Source organism: Marmota flaviventris, chromosome 16 (assembly GCF_047511675.1).
Source record: "Marmota flaviventris isolate mMarFla1 chromosome 16, mMarFla1.hap1, whole genome shotgun sequence".
NCBI classification, from domain to species: Eukaryota; Metazoa; Chordata; class Mammalia; order Rodentia; family Sciuridae; genus Marmota; species Marmota flaviventris.
The window spans coordinates 23,459,749-23,483,245 of record NC_092513.1 but is presented as its reverse complement, the minus strand read 5'-3'; the positions used below and the strand labels follow the sequence as shown (position 1 = coordinate 23,483,245).

The 23,497-nt window shown below is 38.0% G+C and overlaps 1 protein-coding gene across 1 annotated transcript in view; it reads left to right on the top strand.

The window, feature by feature from the left end:
* Me2 (malic enzyme 2) overlaps window positions 1-23,497 on the top strand; it is a 77,228-nt gene that overhangs the window by 6,394 nt on the left and 47,337 nt on the right. The window contains exons 2-4 of the mRNA XM_027949042.2: window positions 6,518-6,638; window positions 18,297-18,430; window positions 23,014-23,163. Of these exons, the coding sequence (XP_027804843.2) occupies window positions 6,531-6,638; window positions 18,297-18,430; window positions 23,014-23,163 (392 nt within the window). The 5' untranslated portion in view covers window positions 6,518-6,530. The remainder of the gene's footprint in view (window positions 1-6,517; window positions 6,639-18,296; window positions 18,431-23,013; window positions 23,164-23,497) is intronic.

Sequence of the window (23,497 nt, the reverse complement as noted above, 5' to 3'; positions counted from 1 at the left end):
CAAACTGAAATTTATACATAAAATAATTGAAGTGAAAAAATGGCATATCTGAAATTGATAACTAAAATGCTATGAAGTGGATAAATTGTTTATTTAGTAAATTAAATTTTGTCTTGCATCTAAGAAAGAGGAGCAGCATAACTAAAACTCAGGAGCTAAAAATTTTGGATTAAGAAAGGTAAATCAATTTAGAACCCTGGACTACTAACTACCTGAGTAAAATTGGATGTACCAATTTCTATCTTTGAGCTTAATTTTTTTTATTTAAATAAGAGTTTTAAATTAGCTGATATCTAATACTTATAATAACTTACTGTTATTCACAGAAAGTCTGTTTAAAGTATGTAAATCCACTAATTAGAATAAAACAGTTTAGCTTGGGGCTTGTGTATATAAACTATACAGGAAAAATTTTTATAGAAATAAACAAAAGACACCGGTGAAAAGGCACTAGGGCAAAATATGGGAGAGGGGAGAGCTCCCAGCATCCTAAGGGATTAGGCAACCCACCATCCTCATGAAATCTTGTGTAAGAATTTTTATAGAGCTTATTGTCCAGTAAATACACACACACACACACACACACATAGAGATTATAGATATTATAGATAAATTGATATATCGTATCTTCTACTTTATGAAGGAAACTGTAAATATCAGAGTCATAATTACATATTAAAATAGTGTAGTGTTATACAAGATGTATTTGGTTTTCGCCCCTTTTCTTGACACACAGCTCCTGAGACTCTTGGAATTTCCTGATAGGAGTGTCTCTTGTCATTTATGATGAGCCCCTTTTGATTATCTCTGAATGTGTACTTTTGAGGTGACTTAGAATAAGACCCCTTGGGAGTTCCAGGATGGGGTTGGTCACTAGAAAGACCTGGTGATCGGTCTTTCAGCCCCGCTCTTGACCTCTGGGAAGGGCAGTGCTGGACAATAAGCTCTTAGAGAAGATATCATGAGGTTCTTGGGTTGCCTAATACCGAAGGTGCTGGGAGCTCTCCTCTCCCCCATACCTTGTCCTGTGTGCCTCCTTATTTGGCTGTTCATCTGTATCTTTTGTATATCCTTTGTAATAAACTGGTAAATATAAGTAAAAGTTTTCTTCTGAGATCTGGGAATCGTTCTTTATCAAACCAGAAGTAAGTAATGGGAACCCCACTGTGTGCACTGGTTTGTTAGAAGTATAGTTGACAACTTACTACTTAGAGTTGGCATCTGAAGTAAGGGCAGTCTTGTGAGACTGAACACTTAATCTGTGGCATCTGACACTATCTCCAGGTGGTGTCAGAATTGTATTGAATTGAATTATAGGACACCTAGTTGGTATCTTCTAGAGAATTGTTTAATGTGCAGAGAAAATCCCGTATACACCTGGTCACAGAAGTAGGCAGTGTACAGAGTATTGGAAAAGAAGCAGTAAGTACATCTTCACAGAATCTGTGTCTGAACTGTTGTGTGAGTAGAGTGAAAAAATACTTGTTTTATTTATGAATAGAAGATTTTGTTCATTAATGTTATCCATAGGCAGTAGGTCCATTAACCCCCACTCCCCAGTTTCCTGTTTCCTTAAACTTTAAAACAAGTCTAGGACAAGAAATTGGTTATAATATTTGCTTTCAAAGAAAGGGAGTGAGTAGCTGGGGGGAAGAAATACAAATTATGTCAAGTCAAAGTTTAAAGTCACATTTCACGTTATCTGTCCTTTCTCTTTGTCCTTCTCTATCTTTCCATATCTTTATACATTTATATATAAGTTGTAAATAAATACATTTTTTAAAAAAGCATAAGTTTTTCATGCCATATATATTCTGGATTTTGCTCCTTGCATTAAACAGTATTTTAGGGAATATTAACAGTGTCAATATCTAGAGACTTTTCTCATTTTTTTCTCAAAAGAAGTTATATTAGAATTGCATTTAATGTTTTAATTTCTGATTGGATTGACTCATAAATGGGTCTATGCGGGTTTAAAAAGCGAATTAATTTAAAATAATATTTATGAAAGCCTGTGTAGTTCTTACCCTCTTTAAATTGTTACGTGATATTCTGTGATATGGATGTTATACCTTATTTAACCTTTCATGAAGCACTGTTGATACCATTTTTTTTTATTAATGCTAGTTTGAACATCTTCATCTAGTTTTTTTTATATTCTTCTGTGAGCATTTTTCTAGCATACTCTATAATTGGAATTATTAGAATGAGGGAATTATTTTCAAAATTTATAGTCATGGCTAAATTTCCATCTAGAAGACTATGAATTTTTTTTTCTTTTACAATACTGTGGATCGAAACAAAAGGTTCTCTACTACTGAGCTCCCCGCCCCTTTTTTATTTTTTTGAGACAGGGCCTTGCTAATATCCGAGGCTGGCCTGAAACTTGATCCTCCTGCCTCAGTCTCCTGAGTAGCTGGGATAACAGGTGTGTACCACTGTATCCAGCTGTATTCTTATTAAAGATTCTTGTTTTCTGTACTTTCACCAATACTGCATATTAATTTTTTAAATTTTTTTGGCAATATGGGTAAAAATTAAAATTTTGTATTTCCTTGGTTACTACTGAGGATAATCTAAATTGCTTATTGTCTGAGTTATTTATTCTTATTTCTTTCCTGGTTTTTTGTGAGTTTGTCTTCATTTATTCTAAATAGGATCCTTAGATATGAAGTGATACTTTCTCTTGTGCTGTCATTTATTTTTGTTTATGGTGTCTTTTTTTGTACAAATATTTTAGCTTCCCCACTTTGGATGCTGGAGATTGAACCTAGGCCCTAGTGCATACACAGTCTACCACTGAGCTACATCCCTAGCCCCAAAACTCATGTACATTTTCTTTTGTTTTTGTTTGTCTTTCTTAAAGGTTGGGAATCTTACCCTATTGCCCAGGCTGACCTCAGATTCCTGGAATCAAGGGATCCTCCTTCCTGAGCCTCTGAAGTAGCTGGAACTACAGGCATGGGCCACCATGCCCAGCTCTTGAATTATTTTTTAACAATGTATTATGAAGATTTCTCATTGCTGGCTTTTCGTTTTAGTCACTATTCTTTTGTTCTTCCCATATTCCACATTCTTTGTCATTTTCTTTAAGGCCCACAATTAATTCTTAAATTTCTTCCTTGAAGTTATGAATAATACCATCCTTCCTGTTTTGACCTAGCTACCTGTACAGTGCTTTCCAATTTCTCTTTCTTTTTCTTTTTTCTTTTTTCCTAATTTAGATCTCGCTTAGGGCCTAGCTAAGTTGCTAAGGCTGGCCTCGAATATGATCCTTCTTCCTCAGCCTCTCAGGTCCACATTTTTCAAAGAGCAGAAAACCTTTCAAATTATTCATACATTTTTTTAATTGTTTTCCCAATGTGCTTTGACTATTTAAAACTTAATTGGTTTCATGGCTTTTTAAAATGAGTGAAACATTCTTGGCAATATTAAAGAATTTCCAACACAGCTTGATATCTTAATATCAAGATCACCATCCACAGCTGCGTGTTTTGGTGACACACTAAGTCTTATGCAATGCTTTTGAAACATCAAGTACATTATACCTTATTTCTGAGGTTCATGGATGGCAGAAAACAACTTCAACATAGTTATTGAAAACTGGAATATTCAGGTACCCAGGAATAAATAATCAGTAACACTTTCAAAACAACCCTATTTGAAGTCCATGCTGACCTCTGGACATGAATAAAGAAGAAAAAATGCTGCCACCACTGGAACCTTGCGTGTGTGTGTGTGTGTGTGTGTGTGTGTCTCTCTCTGTCCATCTTTCTGTAAAACACAGGAGATTTTATATCTTGGCTTTCAGATCATAGGAATTTGAAGTAGGGATCAGCAAAATTTTTTGTAAAGGACCATGAGTAAATATTTAGGCTTTATGAACCATGTGCATCTCTGTCATATACATTTTTCCTTTTGCAACCTTATAAAGACGTAAAAAACATCCTTCAGTCAAGCACCATATCAAAACAGGTCACAGCTTGTTACATTTTAGAAAAGCTTACTGGTCTCTGAGTGTCAAACAGCACCATCATAAAACAGTCTTGTTTTGCCCATGAAACCATTCAGTCTTGAGACTTTAAAGTCAGTGTCTTGGCTGATGATGAAATTTAAGCTGTGGTGGGGCATTTTTCTTTCCTAGAAATAACTCATTCCTTCAACATCTGTTCCGAAGCTTCAGGAGAAACTGAGTGTTCATGGGAACTCTTGTACTGTCTGTAACGTTTTTTAAATCTAAAATTATTGGAAAATAAAAGCTTATTTTAGAAGATATCTTTTTTTGGCATTTCTTTTAGGCAAGATATATATATGTGTGTGTGTGTATATATATATATATATATATATATATATATATATTTTTTTTTTTTTTTTTTTTTTAATGAACAAATACAGCCTAACAGTATACACATTTTGCCTTTAATGTGGACTTTTAAGCAGTCATTTGGTGGCTTTGAATTTCTGTTTATCAGAGGCTGTTCCTCTTTGCTACAAAGTTTGAAATGAAGAGTGAAGCCAGTAGTTACATCGCTAAAAATTTACATCTAAAATTTAATGCCATTTCAGTCTTCACTGAGGTTTTATCATACATTTAGATCACTACTCCAGCATTTGTTAGTATACTTGAAGCTACTGTGTAAATTTCTATCTTTTAAAATTTGCTTTGAGAAATTTCAGAAAATAGATTGCAAAGATCACATTCCTTTGGCCCTTTGTACTTCAGAGTATGTATTCAGAGTAAGAATATCTTTTTTTTTTTTTTTTTTTTGGCCCGGGGATTGAACCCAAGGGTGCTTAACCACAGAGTCACATCCCCAGCCCTTTATTTTATTTAGAGACAGGGTCTTGCTAAGTTGCTTTGGCCTCACAAAGTTGCTGAGGCTGTCCTTGAACTCACAATCCTCTTGCCCTAGTCTCCTGAGCCATTGGGATTACGGATGTGCACCACAGTCCTTGGCTAGAATATCTTATATATGGTTTGCAAATTCAGAAAATTTCAAGTTATATAATACTTTGTCATCTACAGTGTGTCTTTATATGAAGCATTTTTAAAATATTATTTTAGTCTATAATCGGGCTTTACATTTAGTTATTATCAGTTTAGTTTTTTATAAGTTCCAGTAGTTCTTGATCTTTGCTTTCATGACAGTGACTTTTTTTTAAGAAAACAGATCAGTTATTTTCTAGTGCTTGTCTCTTGATAGTGCAAAAGGAAGACAGAAGGAAGATTGGTGGTGGGAGGAGGGGCAGAGGGAATAACTGGGTAATGGGTATGGGGTCTTCTTATAGGGGATGAAAATATTTTGGAACTAGATGGAGGTGGCAAAATGTTAATAAAGGCCTCTGAATTGTTCACTTTAAGATAGTTACTGTCACACACGCCTGTTGTTCCAGCAACTTGGGAGGCTGAAACAGGAGGATTGCAAGTTTGAGACCAGCCTGGGCAGTTTAGCGAGGCCCTAACGAACTTATGGAAACCCAGTCTCAAAATAAAAAATAAAAAGGACTGAGGATGTGGCTCAGTGTTAAGTACCTCTTGGTTCAGTTTCCAATACCAAAAAAAGCAAACAAAAATAAATAAATAAAATGAAATTGTTACTTTTATGTGTTTCCTCTCAGAAATTAATTTTTAAGTCCTTTTGTAAATGATTTTACTGCCACCATATATGGATTTCTCATCAACTAGAAATTCCATTAAAAAAAATTTGCTGCCAAAAATTAAAAATAAAAAAATCACTTTGTGATAATTGCAATGATTGTAAAGTTTAAAAAAATAAATGGATATTGTAAATTCTAGTTCTTTGTAGGAGAATTGATTAAGCAGAAGAATCTATTATCTCCACTAAATATTTAGGGTTTAATGTGTAGTTTTCCATATGTTTATGATAGGTCTAAAAGGACAACCGTTGCTTAATATGTTTTCTAGCCAATTTACATGGTTTTTATATTAAACAACAGGTTTTTTTTTAAGGCAAGCTAGTACATTAAATTTAAGCATTGAATGGAGAACATTAGAATTCTAGCTCTAGGTAAAGAATTTGTGTAGCTTCTCATCCATCAATGTAAATGTTCCGCTTTCCTAGACTTACCTTTCCACCTTCAAATTGACTTACAGGCCCATTAAATGGAACCCACTTTGCTGTTTATTTAGATGTATCCTTGTTTATTAACCTCTCAATTTGTTTCTCAGAATAGGACACACATACCTTGTCACATTTGTGTGGATTAGAAAGAAGTTAAATGTTCAGTATGTGGTCTGGCATATGGAAGGTTGTATATAAAATGTAACATTGATTATTATCCAAGAATTAAGAGTGCTATCGGGAAAGTTCATTCTTCACCTTCAGCATATGGCTGCCCTTTTCCAGCTGATAGAACTTGAGGAAATGTAGATGCGTTTTGAAAGAGTATTTTCACATGTGGAAAGATTCTAAATCTACTTTTGAAAGCTGATATGTTATGTACATGGAATTCTACAATATTTTTCTCATCAGTTTATTTGCTTCATTTTTGACAGGTGAAAGAAAAAGATGTTTTCCCGGTTAAGAGCAGTTGCCACTCCTTGTTCGGTGGCATGTCGTCATTTGCACAGGAAAGAGAAAGGCAAGCCACTCATGTTGAATCCAAGAACAAACAAGGTTAGTAACATTCATACCAATGTAAATTTTCTCTCTTCCTGATAAAGGTTTGATATTTTAGAATGATGTTAAGAAAATTTTGTGGGTGAATAGGAAGATGGCGGCGAAGTGAGAGCATTACCCCTGTGTACCCTGTCACTGTGCGGGAGAATGACGAGTTTGAAAGGCTAAAAGCTATCTTGTTAGGAATTTCCAGCAAAATTGGGGTGCTCCAAAACCTAGAGGAAGGATTTCCATCGCACGAGGATCAGCTACGGGGGCTCAAACACGAGAGATTTGTCCGCACGGAGGGTCACGCTGTTTATTCAGCAAATCGCCCCGCGGCTAGAGTCTGGGCGCACACTGGGAAACAAGGAGATAGCAATGCAAAGATACAGCGCTGCAGTTTCCGCAGGCTTCTGCCAGCTGTGCAATCACCGTACTCAGTGCTGAATTCTGGGTTTGAGACGGGGGAAGGAAGCGGTCCAGTTCGGTTCTCCACACTGGTCAGACCACAGAGGAAGCCAGCGGCCACCATCTTGGAGAGCTGACGTCACCATCCCTGTTTTCAACTGATCGCAGCTCATTCAGCCATAGAACAGGTAATTTCAGGCTGCCATTCGCCTGCGGCTTGCAGACAAATTACTCAGGCTCAGTGCTAAAGAACCCGCGGAAACTGCTTCTTGGAGCCTGCTCCTATCAGAACATACACCGAGCCCGGAGCGTCCGAATTCCGGCTCCCGGAACTGCTCTGGCCCAGGGTAAAGAACCCGCGGAAACTGCTTCTCGGTCTGGGTCCTGCTGAATACTGTGGAGGTAAATACCAACCGAGCCTTCATAGGCAGTGGCAACAGGACTGAGACGGGGCTTGTGAGGGCCGGTCAGGACTCACCCGTTGCTTTGGTCACCCGGCAAAGGGAACGAAATGCTGCCATTCGCATGGGATACCAACATGGCAGAGATCTGATGTCATCAGAAAGCGGCGGAGGAGAGAACTTCATCGATACCAGCGGCGACAGAAACAGTTGGTCTCCTGGTAAAGAAAGTGAGTCACAAACACCCGAGTCTCTCTCACTTTGTCATCAAGCCAGAGGGGCAGAACAGAGCCGCTGCCCGCGCCCGGAACAGGCCCAGCGGCCCACCGGCCCACCGGCGTGACCCCAATTGAAGTAGGGGCAGAGCAGAGCTTTCGCCCGCGCCCGGGATAGGCCCAGTGGCCCGCCAGCGCGGTAGTCACGTCACCCCAATTGGAGTAGGGGCAGAGCAGAGCTGCCGCCCGCGCCTGCAAGGTAGGCAGACCTGTGACTGACCGGCAGAACAGGCCCAGAGGTCCGCGGGTGTGGTAGACACATCACACCAATTGGAGGAGGGGCAGAGCAGAGCCGCTGCCCGAGCCTGCAAGGTAGGCAGACCGCCGCCCGACCCTGCAAGGGAGACTTTTCAACTATACAAGAGCAATATAAATATATAGGGGGGAAAAAAATTTTCAAAAACACAACAGTTTCACCAAGCAGAAAGAAACGCAAGCAGTATGAAAAGGAAAGAAAGGACCACAATCAATGCAGGTCAACTCAACTTTAGAAGAGGTAACAGCTGCAGCAGATGGAATGTCAGATAAAGAATTCAGGATATACATGCTTCAGATGATCTGGAGTCTCAAGGAAGACATCAGACAGCAAAATCAGACAATGAAAGATCACTTCAACAATGAATTACATAAACAAATCCAGGAAAAAAAGATCAACTATACAGGGAGATAGAGGATATAAAAAACAAACAGAAATCCTAGAAATGCAGGAAGCAATAAACCAACTTAAAAACTCAATTGAGAATACTACCAGCAGAGTAGAACACTTAGAAGATAGAACATCAGACAATGAAGACAAAGTATTTCAACTTGAAAAGAACATAGACAGTTCAGCAAGACTGTTAAGAAACCATGAGCAGAACATCCAAGAAATATGGGATAACATAAAGAGACCAAACTTAAGAGTCATTGGGATACAGGAAGGGATAGAGGTTCAAACCAAAGGAATGAGCAATCTATTCAATGAAATAATGTGAGAAAACTTCCCAGACTTGAAGAATGAGACAGAATCCCAAATCCTAGAAGCCTACAGGACGCCGAATGTGCAAAATCATAAGAGATCCCCATCTAGACACATTATAATGAAGATGCCCAACATACAGAATAAGGAGAGAATTTTAAAAGCTACAAGAGAAAGGAAGCAGATTACATTTAGGGGTAAGCCAATCAGGATAACAGCTGATCTCTCAACACAGACTGTGAAAGCTAGAAGATCCTGGAATAACATATTTCAAACACTGAAAGAAAATGGGTTCCAACCAAGAATCGTGTATCCAGCGAAATTAAGCTTCAGGATGGAAGATGAAATTAAAACCTTCCACGATAAACAAAAGTTAAAAGAATTTGCAGCTAGAAAACCATCTCTTCAAAACATCCTCGGCAAAACATTACAGGAGGAGGAAATGGAAAATAACAATGAAAACCAACAGTGGGAGGTAGGACAGTAAAGGGGGGGGGGAATAATCAAAGAGGAAAACAAACCATGTTTAGTAACATAAATAAACAAATATGGCTGGATGAACAACCCATATCTCAATAATGACCCTAAATGTTAATGGCTTAAACTCACCAATTAAGAGACACAGGCTAGTAGAATGGATCACAAAACAAGACCCAACAATATGCTGCCTACAGGAGACGCATTTGATAGGAAAAGACATACATAGGCTGAAGGTGAAAGGTTGGGAAAAATCATATCACTCATATGGACTTCGGAAACAAGCAGGAGTGTCCATACTCATATCAAATAAAATAGATTTCAAGCCAAAGTTAATCAAAAGGGATAAAGAGGGACACTACATACTGCTCAAGGGAACCATACACCAACAAGACATAACAATCATAAATATATATGCCCCAAACAATGGTGCAGCTATGTTCATCAAACAAACTCTTCTCAAGTTCAAGAGTCTAATAGACCACCATACAATAATCATGGGAGACTTCAACACACCTCTCTCGCCACTGGACAGATCTTCCAAACAAAAGTTGAATAAGGAAACTATAGAACTCAATAACACAAATAATAACCTAGACTTAATTGACATATATAGAATATACCACCCAACATCAAGCAGTTACACTTTTTTCTCAGCAGCACATGGATCCTTCTCAAAAATAGATCATATATTATGTCACCGGGCAACTCTTACACAATATAAAGGAGTAGAGATAATACCATGCATCTTATCTGATCATAATGGAATGAAACTGAAAATCAACGATAAAAGAAGGAAGGAAAAAGCATGCATCACTTGGAGAATGAACAATAGGTTACTGAATGATCAGTGGGTTATAGAAGACATCAAGGAGGAAATTAAAAAATTCTTAGAGATAAATGAAAACACAGACACAACATATCAAAATCTATGGGACACATTGAAAGCAGTTCTAAGAGGAAAATTCATTGCTTGGAGTTCATTCCTTAAAAAAAGAAAAAACCAACAAATAAATGATCTCATACTTCATCTCAAAATCCTAGAAAAAGAAGAGCAAAACAACAGCAAAAGAAGTAGAAGGCAAGAAATAATTAAAATCAGAGCTGAAATTAATGAAATCGAAACAAAAGAAAAAATTGACAAAACTAAAAGTTGGTTCTTTGAAAAAATAAATAAAATCGACAGACCCTTAGCCATGCTAACAAAGAGAAGAAGAGAGAGAACTCAAATTACTAGCATACGGGATGAAAAAGGCAATATCACAACAGACACTTCAGAAATACAGAAGATAATCAGAAATTATTTTGAATCCTTATACTCCAATAAATTAGAAGATAGTGAAGGCATAGATAAATTTCTTAAGTCGTATGATCTGCCCAGATTGAGTCAGGAGGATATAGACAACCTAAACAGATCAATATCAATTGAGGAAATAGAAGAAACCATCAAAAGACTACCAACTAAGAAAAGCCCAGGACCGGATGGGTATACAGCAGAGTTTTACAAAACCTTTAAAGAGGAACTGATACCAATACTTTTCAAGCTACTTCAGGAAATAGAAAAAGAGGGAGAACTTCCAAATTCATTCTACGAGGCCAACATCACCCTGATACCTAAACCAGACAAAGACACTTCAAAGAAAGAAAACTACAGACCAATATCTCTAATGAACCTAGATGCAAAAATCCTCAATAAAATTATGGCGAATCGGATACAAAAACATATCAAAAAAATTGTGCACCATGATCAAGTAGGATTCATCCCTGGGATGCAAGGCTGGTTCAATATACGGAAATCAATAAATGTTATTCACCACATCAATAGACTTAAAAATAAGAACCATATGATCATCTCGATAGATGCGGAAAAAGCATTCGACAAAGTACAGCATCCCTTTATGTTCAAAACTCTAGAAAAACTAGGGATAACAGGAACATACCTCAATATTGTAAAAGCAATTTATGCTAAGCCTCAGGCTAGCATCATTCTGAATGGAGAAAAATTGAAAGCATTCCCTCCAAAATCTGGAACAAGACAGGGATGCCCTCTCTCAGCACTTCTGTTCAACATAGTTCTCGAAACACTGGCCAGAGCAATTAGACAGACGAAAGAAATTAAAGGCATCAAAATAGGAAAAGAAGAACTTAAATTATCACTATTTGCAGATGACATGATTATATAACTAGTAGACCCAAAAGGGTCTACAAAGAAACTATTAGAGCTAATAAATGAATTTAGCAAAGTGGCAGGATATAAAATCAACACGCATAAATCAAAGGCATTCCTGTATATCAGTGACAAATCCTCTGAAATGGAAATGAGGACAACCACTCCATTCACAATATCCTCAAAAAAAATAAAATACTTGGGAATCAAACTAACAAAACAGGTGAAAGGCTTATACAATGAAAAATACAGAACCCTAAAGAGAGAAATAGAAGAAGATCTTAGAAGATGGAAAAATATACCCTGTTCATGGATAGGCAGAACTAACATCATCAAAATGGCGATATTACCAAAAGTTCTCTATAGGTTTAATGCAATGACAATCAAAATCCCAACGGCATTTCTTGTAGAAATAGAGAAAGCAATCATGAAATTCGTATGGAAAAATAAAAGACCCAGAATAGCAAAAACAATGCTAAGCAGGAAGTGGGAATCAGGCGGTATAGCGATACCAGACTTCAAACTATTCTACAGAGCAATAGTAACAAAAACAGCATGGTACTGGTACCAAAACAGGCGGGTGGACCAATGGTACAGAATAGAGGACACAGAGACCAATCCACAAAATTACAACTTTCTTATATTTGATAAAGGGGCTAAAAGCATGCAGTGGAGGAAGGATAGCATCTTCAACAAATGGTGCTGGGAAAACTGGAAATCCATATGCAACAAAATGAAACTGAATCCCTTTCTCTCGCCATGCACAAAAGTTAATTCAAAATGGATCAAGGAGCTTGATATCAAATCAGAGACACGCCGTCTGATAGAAGAAAAAGTTGGCTACGATCTACATACTGTGGGGTCGGGCTCCAAATTCCTCAATAGGACACCCATAGCACAAAAGTTAATAACTAGAATCAACAAATGGGACTTACTCAAACTAAAGTTTTTTTCTCAGCAAAAGAAACAATAAGAGAGGTAAATAGGGAGCCTACATCCTGGGAACAAATCTTTACTCCTCACACTTCAGATAGAGCCCTAATATCCAGAGTATACAAAGAACTCAAAAAATTAGACAATAAGATAACAAATAACCCAATCAACAAATAGGCCAAGGACCTGAACAGACACTTCTCAGAGGAGGACATACAGTCAATCAACAAGTACATGAAAAAATGCTCATCATCTCTAGCAGTCAGAGAAATGCAAATCAAAACCACCCTAAGATACCATCTCACTCCAGTAAGATTGGCAGCCATTATGAAGTCAAACAACAACAAGTGCTGGCAAGGATGTGGGGAAAAGGGTACACTTGTACATTGCTGGTGGGACTGCAAATTGGTGCAGCCAATTTGGAAAGCAGTATGGAGATTTCTTGGAAAGCTGGGAATGGAACCACCATTTGACCCAGCTATTCCCCTTCTTGGTCTATTCCCTAAAGACCTAAAAAGAGCATGCTACAGGGACACTGCTACATCGATGTTCATAGCAGCACAATTCACAATAGCAAGACTGTGGAACCAACCTAGATGCCCTTCAATAGACGAATGGATTAAAAAAATGTGGCATTTATACACAATGGAGTATTACTCTGCATTAAAAAATGACAAAATCATGGAAATTGCAGGGAAATGGATGGCATTAGAGCAGATTATGCTAAGTGAAGCTAGCCAATCCCTAAAAAACAAATGCCAAATGTCTTCTTTGATATAAGGAGAGTAACTAAGAACAGAGTAGGGTTGAAGAGCATGAGAAGAAGATTAACAGTAAACAGAGATGAGAGGTGGGAGGGAAAGGGAGAGAGAATGGAAATTGCATGGAAATGGAAGGAGACCCTCAGGGTTATACAAAAGTACATACAAGAGGAAGTGAGGGGAAAGGGAAAAATAATACAAGGGGGAGAAATGAATGACAGTAGAGGGGGTAGAGAGAGAAGAGGGGAGGGGAGGGGAGGGGAGGGTGGATAGTAGAGGATAGGAAAGGCAGCAGAATACAACAGACACTAGTATGGCAACATGTAAATCAATGGATGTGTAACTGATGTGATTCTGCAATCTGTATACGGGGTAAAAATGGGATTTCATAACCCACTTGAATCAAAGTGTGAAATATGATATATCAAGAACTGTGTAATGTTTTGAACAACCAACAATAAAAAATTAAAAAAAAAAAAAGAAAATTTTGTATTCATTAGCATTATACTAAGACTTTTCAGAGGCATTTGCTTTCTCTGTATGAACTTTTCATTCATTCTATAAGAACTTTCATTCTTTACTGCCAGAGTTTTTTCTTCACGACTTTTACCACCAGAGAAGACTTGATTTTTCACTTCCTAGCTAAAAAGAAAAGATGGAAAAATATCTCAGAACAGCACTCTATCAGGACTTTTTAGCCAGATACGGGATCGATTGACCCAGCTCAAAGCTAGACCAATCATTAGGCCTTTGGAGTGTGAGGTCAAAATTGTGAAATGAACCTTTGCTTAAAGTCCAACCCACCCCATCTCCATAAGGCTTTTTAGACACAAATCTTTGCACACAAATAATTAGTTAGGGGGTAATGCTTCAAAGGAAAGCATTACCTGACAATTTTATTGTTATTAGAACAGATGTGTTAGGCAGTATTGAGTTCCAGTCATGACTTTCTTTGGCTGAGCTGGGTTTGGTGAGCAAAGCCCTTTATTTTTTAGTGGCAATATTAAATAGTAAACATGATAGTTAAGAGGATCTGACTGCATTTTCACAGTCTGGACTTCAGTTCTAGCACTTCTCCTTACTTACTGTGACACTCTGGGCATCTGACAAAGCTCTAAGAAGCTCATCTGAAGTCATATGAAAAATAGCAAAAATAATAGTTCCTACTTCATGATACTTTCTGCATATTGAATGAAGGAAAATTTTTGACATACTTAGCACAGTATTTGGTACGTGGTTAAGAAATACATAAATAATCAGGGTGTGATGGCACCTGACTGTAACCCCAGCAACTGGGAAGACTGGGGCAGGAAGATTACAAGTTCAAGGTCATCCTCAGCAACTAAATGAGGTCCTGAGATAAAAGAAAAAAAGGTTCTTTTGGCTCATAGTTTTTGAGGTTTCAGTGAGGTCCTAAGCAGCTTAGGGAGATCCTGTCTCAAAGAAAAAATAAAAAGGGTTAGGGGTGTAGCTTAGTGGTGAAACACCCCCTGGGTTCAATCCCTAGTACCCCCCCACAAAAAAAAAAAGCATAAATAATGGATGGCTGTGGAGTTCAGTAGTAGCATGTACTTAGCACACCCAGCAGTAAAAATAAATAAAATATTAACTCTAGTTTAAAATTCATGTCTATTAAATAGTAAGTGAATATAATTCTGGAAAGAATTTCTTACAGGAAGCTTATAAGAAGAAGCTTCTTCTTTGCTCCTAGCATGTTTACCTGTATGTTCAAGAATCTGGATAAGGAATTTTTCAATAATGATGTATGTGGATGTGATAACTTTCCATTACTATAGTAATACTGAGATAATCACCCGTAGCACAGCAGATCTGCCATGGGAAAGGAAGAGACCACTATCCCCACAATCTTTTTTTTTTGTATTGGGGATTGAACCCAGGGGCACTTTGCCACTGAACTACATTCTTCACTCTTAATTTTTGCAACAGGGTCTCACTAAGTTGCTTAGGCCCTTGCTAAGTTGCTGAGACTGGCCTCCAACTTGTAATCCTCCTGCCTCAGCCTCCCAAGTTCTTGGAATTACAGGCATGCACTGAAACACCAGCCCCACAATCTTTCTTGAGGGCATGTTCCCAGTTACCTGGAGATCTCCCACTAGGCCCCACCTCTTAAACGTACTACTACTTCCCATAGTTCCACTCTGGGACATGTGGAACTTTGGGGAACATTTAGGATCCAAAGTGTAGTATTCTACTCCAACCCCAAAGACTCATGTTTATCCCACAGTATAGGATGTGTTCAGTTCATCTCCAAGACTCCCAAAAGTCTTAACTATTTTAGTATTACTCAAAAGTCCAAGTCCAAAGTCTCCTCTGAGATTCAGGGTATACGCAGCTGTGAGCCCTTGTTAAAATAAAAAAACAAATTCACATGCTTCCAAGATACAATGGCAAAGGGTAAACATCCCTATTCCGGAAAGGAGGAATTGGACCACAGCAAGATCAAAACTTAGGAAAGCAAACATTAAATCCTACATCTGCTTGTCTGGCATCCAGTGTACATGTGGCATCATGTGGGCTACCAAGTGCTTGATCAGCTTTACCCCTATGACTTTCATGGTTGCAACCCACATGGCCACACTCTTGGGCTGGCTTTGCATACTATCTGCAGAATCCCTCAGCTGACATTTCATGTTCCTGATATTCCTTTCCTTGAATCTCCATTGGAGTTTCACTCTCCCTGCTCCATGAATAGCCCTGTTAGGTCCTGCTTGTGGGGACTTGGAATTTGCCACACAATGCCTGGCCTCCCAACCTTTCCTCTGAAATCTCAGTAGAACTCTCCATGACCCCATAATTTTTGCATTTTTAATGCCTACAAAATCAGCATCAAGGTTTTGGATATGCTAAGTACCTGCTTTACCGCTGAGCTACATTCCCATGCACTATGGTGGCAGTTCTGAACTAATTATTTTATGTTCTTGTTGTGTATGCCTACTGAATTCTCTGGTTTGTTTTGTCAACTAATGATTAACCAGAGACTTAAAGGTCTGGAGCCAGAACCAGTAAGTCTTCTACTCTTTGCAAGGGGTCTGTGTGCATGTTGGGGCATGACTAACACTGAGGCAGGCAGTTTACAACTAAGCATCTGCCTACCTTCACTTCCTGCTTGCACAGGGCCTGAAGGTTAGTCATAGCTAAGAGCTTAGGGCCATCTCAGGTCGTTCCTGGACATATTCACAGCTCATACACATAGCCTTCTAGATTTCCCCCAAATACATAACCATCTCATTCCTTATCCTTTTCTTTTTCTCCCCCACCCCAATACCCCCTGCCCCCTGGTACTGGGGATTGAACCTAGATGTACCCTATCACTGAGCCACATCCTCAGTCCTTTTTTATTTTTTGAGAGAGGGTCTCACTAAATTGCCAAGGCTGGTCTCAAACTTAACGATCCTCCTGCCTTAGCCTCCCAAGTAGCTGAGGTTATAGGCATGTGCCACCACACCCAGATCTTCATCTTTTCTTATTCTGCCTTTTGGTTAGTCTGTGGTTTATAACCAGTGGTTATCCAGTATTTCAGACAGTTGCCCAGCTAAATAATTGCCTCTGAGTGTTTTCAACAAACCTCTGGAGCGAAGGCTGTTAGTACTGGGTAGGCTCCGAAAATAATGACAGCCTTGCAGGTGGGTTCATGGAGGGAACAGATCATATAATGATATTTTCCCTGAGATTAGGGCTTTAGAACAATCCCTAGCCCTTTCTTCCCCCTCTATAGCTTCCTGGCTGCCAAATTGCACAGTGATTCTAGCTTTTGGTTTTCAAGGCCACCATAGGTAGAGAGAGGAGATGAGAATAGGGCTAGTAAGCTTGCTGCTTACTGGAGTCCATCTATTTTTTTCTTGAATTAGTGCTTCCTGATAGTTGCAAATCGGATTTATTTCTGGAAGCCCGAAAAAGTTGATTCTGATCATTTGGCCAGTATTCTTGTTGCTTCTTCTCCTCCCATATTTTTTACTGGTACATTATAATTGTGGGATTCATTGTTACATACTTTTACATGCACACGATAATATAATTTAGTCAATATCATTCCCCAGTATTTCTCTTCCTCTCTTCCCTCCCTCTGGTCCCATTCCTCTACTGATCTCCCTTTGAACTTGAAATTCCCCCTCCCCCATTTTTATTTTCATTTTTCCTTGCTAACTTTCGCATATGAGAGAAAACATATGACGCTTGATTTTCTGAGTTTGGTTTATTTTGCTTACCATAATGTTCCCAAGTTCCATCCATTTTCCTTCAGATGAACTCATTTCATTCTTCTTTATGGCTATATGCTATATGCCACATGCCACATTTTCTTTAGCCATTAATCCATTAATGGACACCTAGTCTGCTTTCATGGTTTAACTGTTGTGAATTGTTCTGCTATGAATACGGGTACACATGTATTGATACAGTACGCTGACTTTAATTCTATTTTTTATTAGAGTTTTATGGTTATATATAAAACTTGTGCTTTTATGGAAGAAAAAATTTTCAGAAGTCTGTACTCCAGCATTTTTGTTGATTATCATTTTGATACATCCCACAACTGAAAAACAAATTTAATATTTTCTTCTGACTTAGATTTTTTTTAACTCTATTTTGTTAATCTCACTTTTAATGTGTTACATGCCATCTTATATATAATACGTAGTTTTAGGTAGTTTTCTAAACATAAGTAGATTAACAGTGTGCTTTGATTGGCAATTTGCTTTTATTTTTAACTGTGTCTTTTAGATCTTTCTACTATTGTACATACTTAGAGACTTAAATATTTAACTATTTCTGTGGTATTTTATGGTATGCCTGTACCATAGGTTCTTATTGCATAATTGATGAATATTTTTCTGGGATGGCTATTTGGAAGTTATGTTGCTTGATTGAAGAATATGAGCATTAAAAAAACTTAGAGAATCAAGTTCCAGGCCAGTCTGGACAATTTAGTGAGACCCTGTCAGAAAATAAAAAAGGATCAGGGATTAAGATCAGTGGTAGAGTTCTTGCTTAGCATGACTGAGAACTTGGGTTCCATCCCTATACCAATGAAGAAAAAAAAATTTTTTTAGTACTTGAAAATTGCATTCTGAAAGCCTAAACTAGTTTACATTTCCAGTGGAAGTTCTGTGGGAATAACTCCTCCCACATTCTCACCAATACTGGATGCTGCCAATCTAATAAAATTTTGAAAGTCTGGGCAAATATATTTTGTTGATTTTTAAAACTTGTATTAAAGGACAATGACATTGCTACCCCGTAAGTAAATTTTAATCCTTTTATTTCTTTTCTTTAGGGAATGGCATTTACATTACAGGAACGACAAATGCTTGGTCTTCAAGGACTTTTACCTCCTAAAATAGAGACACAAGATATTCAAGCCTTACGATTCCATAAAAACTTGAAAAAAATGAATAGCCCTTTGGAAAAGTAAGCATTGATTATATATCTAATTTTTTATTGATATCCTGATAAGATAAATTATGGCCTGAGAAATACACAGTTTCATGGTGAAGTTTGTGAGGGGTTTTTTGTTAACTATTACTTTTATAGTGATTGTTTTCTTCAGTGAGTACTTCACTCATGTTGACTATTTTCAGCTTGACAGAAATCAAAATCAGTTTTTATGCTGAAGATCAGTGCATTTTACTTGTGAATACAACTTTAGAAGCAAAAGATACCATTTGATTCATACCCTTTTAACTTAACAAATTTAGTTCATTACCCATGTGGTGTGACACTCTACTAACTGCTGGGGATATAAAGTGGATGATAGTTCTGGAGGCTAAATCCAAGGATGAGGGGCTGCATCTGGCAAGGGCCTTCTTGCTAATGGGGATTCTGCAGTCTTGAGGCTGTGCAGGGCATCATGTAGTGAAGGGAGCTCACAAGATGGCCAAACACCCACTCTCCTGATAATTCCTTCAATGACCCATTAGTCTGTGAAGGATTAATCATAGAGTCTCTTTGTCACTTGCCTGATAGGTCATGTGCTCTTTAACGTTCCTTCTGATTCTTTCATATGAGAGTTCTATCCTTCATAGAGTTCTATCTTAATAGCCGTCATGCCCAGTTTCTTTCCAGAGAACCCCATTTCCAAATACTATTAACATATGACTTTGTGGATTGTGTTTCTAACATAAAATCTGGGAGACATACTCAAAGCACACAGTGACCAATCCAGTAACACATATCCCTGCCTTCTTTCTAGGAGCTTCTCAACAGATAGTTATAGTATGACTATCACTGTACTCTATATTGCAGTGTGAAGTACAGTGAGAAAAAGCTGCATGCAGTATGTATTCTGGAAGCATGAAGATGGCACCTCTTCCAGTTTGAAGGAAGTGGTGCTTGAGTTCAAGTTTAAGTAGTACATTGATGGTAGCTGTCAAAATGAGAAAGGAGAACAAGGCATTCTGGGGAGAGGAATCAGTCTGAATGCAGAGCTAACTATATCTGTTGGAGTTGTTAAGTATAGGATATTATAGGTGACTGATGAGAGTTGTTTCTTTGATGTGATGGGTCCAAAGGAAGAATGGAATAGACTGAAGAATGAATGGGAGGGGAGAAAATGTAAACTCCTTTGTCAAGAAGTCCAAATAAGAGAGGAAGAAAGACATTGAACCATAAGTAAAGTGGTACTTTGGTTTAAGTATTCTGGACAGCAAGAAAGTTGAACGTGTTTATAGTTGTGAGGAAAGAGCTCAGGAGAAAGGATAATTGCTAGAGCAGGTAGAGCAAGGTCCTAGTGAAAGGGAAAAGGTACAGGGGCAACTGGAGAGGTAGGTATGAAAGGTTCAATATGCTGGCAGTGGAGCAGAGGTCATGAGATCTCATCATGCCTAACGTCTTTGATTCTTTATAACAGAATGTGGAATCACAGCTATGATTAAAAGGGCCAATGTTGAATAGAGTTGACGAGGGGAGTGATAAATATTAGGAAGAGTGATTTGATTGTGAGGTAAGACCAAACATGGTTGGATAGGTTAAAAGGATGAAAGTAGACCCTCGTAGTCTTAATCTTGCTTGTCCAGGTGCCATTCTGCATAGTCAATATTATTTTTCCACAGAAAGGGAGAAATGTAACATTAATTTGGGTTTGGAGTTTGCTGGGAAGGCAATGAAACATTCATCTAGTCTGGGAGATGGAGCATACCTGAATCCCAGCTGCTCACAAGGGTGGGACAGGAGGATCACAAGTTCAGAGCCAGCCTCAGCAACTTAGTGAGGCCCCGAATGAGACCCAGTCTCAAAATATAAAATAAAAAGGGCTTGGGATGTGGCTTAGTGGTTGAGCTGCCCTGGGTTCAGTCCCTGGAAAGAGAGAGAGAGACAGAGAGACAGACATTCATAAGAGAAAAGAGAGAAAGAAGAAACATTCATCTGCTGTTTTTTCTAGGCTGTTCAGTGCCAGGCATTGTTCTAAGCTCCTATACTATAAAAAAATGAAAAAAAAAACCCACCCTTCCTTCAGGGTGTTCACTGTGTGGTGGAAAAGGCAGGCATTATGGAAGAATGGTGCAGTGATAAAGATATGTAGAAGTTTTTAAATGGTAAGATTGGTGAAAGATTTGCACAGAATAAGAGCATTGATCCTGGGATCTAGAATAGGGAATGAAGAGGAGCCCAAAGGGAGAGATAGAAGGGGAGAGAATGGAGTAATTAAGAAGCTTGAGATCCCTCAAAGAATAATGAAGCAAGTCATTGTATGGTCAAATGGTGTGTAGGATTGTGATCTAAGAGTGGAATAAGGGCATTTGCCAGTTCTGAGCTTTAACAGTTTAGGTGAAGTCAACAGGATCACTGTGAGGTATACAGAATGGCTGAAGTGAAGTGAAGGCAAAAGTAACCGCAATGTAGGGAGCTTCAGGAAATGCACAGCCTCTCTCTGTCACATGCCTGATAAGTCATATGTCAGCTCTTCTTTCCTTAACATTCCTGCTGTCTCTTCACAAAATTGTTTTTTCCATCTTTTTTATTTTTTACCTTTATTTTATTTATTTTTATGTGGTGTTGAGGATCGAACCCACTGTCTCACATGTCTAGGCAAGTGCTCTACTGCTGAGTTACAGCCCCAGCCCTTGTTTTTTTCCATCTTCACAGCCCAGTTGTTCAGTTATTTCCCTATAGTGAGAAGAAATCTGCATTCCTGTAATTTCTACCTTTTGATGTCATTTCTTTCCCATAGCTGTTCAGAAAATATAATTCATTATTTAAATGTTTCTCTTCTCTTGCGTATTCACCAAGTATTTGTATACCAGTTGGATGCCATATACTTTGCTAGCTCCTGGAAATAGGCAAATACAGATAACCTTCAGCTTATAATGCAGTTACATCCCAATAAACCCATCATAAATTGCAAAAAAAAAAAAAGGTGAAAATGCATTTAATAACCCACCTACCACTCATCATAACTTAACAACACAGTATGCTTGTACAGCATCACTCATTGACCTTCTTGATTACATGGGTGGTTGGGAGCTATGACTGGCTCATCTGTCCAGGATCATGAGAATATTTTACTACATTGTCACAGGAATATATTGAAATTTAAAGTTTGAAGTACAGTTATATCTCAGTATCTGTAGGGGTTTGGTTCTAGAACACCTGTCCCCTCCTATGGACACAAATCAGTGTGGTCGAGCCTCTTATATAAAATGGCATAATATTTGCATATAACCTGTGTACATTATCCCATTTACAAATAGTCCTCACTTTTGATGGTTCAGTGTAGGATTTTTTTTTACTTTAAAATGGTACAAAAGTGATGGAAAGTTGAATGCAGAAGAGGTAGTAGGGTATGGTGGGACTTGAAAACAGGGAACTCTAACATGTATCTATTTGTGGTGGGAAAGGGGAGTTGACTGAAAAGGGCCCCCAAGATTGAGCCTCTGAGCTACATTAAGAGACATGAGTATAGGACGATGTCAGGTACGGGTAATCAGGCAGAGGGGCCTTAGGTTCAACACCTGTGCACTTGAGGAAATGAAGTAGATAAGTATGGAAATGTGGTTGGAAAGTAGGCAGAGGTCTTATTAACTGTTTAAGGAGCTTGAGCCTTATTTTCCTGGCATCTGAAAGCCACTTAAGGAGAATAAAATGACCATATTTAATATTTTTAAGATAAGAATGAATTGGAACAGGGAAGGAAAATTATATGTATAAAGTTGAGTTGGAAGGCCAAGTGAGAAATGGTGGTGGTTTGGACCAGCTGCAGGTGGAAGGAGCAAATGGATATATTGAAATGTTTTACCGGTAGACTCTGTAGGACTTGATGATTTGCTCATTTGGGTTAAGGGAGGACAGGAGAGGAGGGGGGGGGGGAAATCAAGAACTAAATGGGTTTCCCATTAGGTGATAGCAGAGGAGAAACAAGTTTGGAGGAAGATATGAGTCTGTTAGACAAGATGATTTCTGATTTCAGTATTTCCCTATTCTTTAAACTTAATTCTTTGTTGGAAGTTATTTATGTATTTAGTCCCATGAATAAACCATTGCCTTATTTGTGCTTCTCTTTGTATTAATGCTTAAACCCTACTGGATTATAAAGTTCTTGGCAGGAGTTACAACATATGTCCCTGGAATTCAGAATAGTGCCTAGCGCAGTTAGTGTTTAGTAAACATTTGAATGAATGTCACTTCATTTTGCTTCCTTATTTACATGTCAATCTCCTGAAGATTAGCTCCTTAAAGGTAGAGGCTTCTAGTGATCTTTGCATTTTTCAGTGTTCTGTACAGAGCCTGATATAGTAAGGACTTAGTAAATTTGGGTGGTTGTTGTTATTTTCTTCATTATCATCTACCACTTAAGTACATTTGTTTTTGCTAGTTTTTTGTCTTAGGTGTTGAATAGTAATAATTTAAGATTTTGGTGTGTGTGTGTTGTATTTTAAGAGGGTATAGAAGTGGGGAGGGCCCAATTTTAGACATTTAGGTTTGATTTCAAAAGCTAAAACTCAGCTGTGACATAGTATGAGTCAGACATTTCATTGCTTAACTATGCTTAATTTCAGGTACATCTATATAATGGGAATACAAGAAAGAAATGAGAAACTGTTTTATAGAATACTACAAGATGATATTGAAAGTCTAATGCCAATTGTATATACACCAACAGTTGGTCTTGCCTGTTCCCAGTATGGACACATCTTTAGAAGACCCAAGTAAGGCTTATTTTAAAAAATATATGTAGATGATTGTTGTATAAGGGGGAAAAAATCATTCCATAACACCTATTAGATTTGTTAGTTTTATCCCAACCATGTTTCCCACCCCAGAAAAGCTCGATTTGGATTAAAAGATGTCAGTTAAAAAAATCAACATGTTCTGTCTTTTATTTCTTTAAAAATAGTGTAATTCATTTTTAACCTTAAAATGTAATTGTTGGAGCAACTGTGCTTTTTAAACCTTTATCCTTCCTGCAAAAATGGAATTAATCCTAGTGGTAGATTCTCCATAATTATCAGTAGCTTTTACCAATCTTCCCAAGTTAAGGGA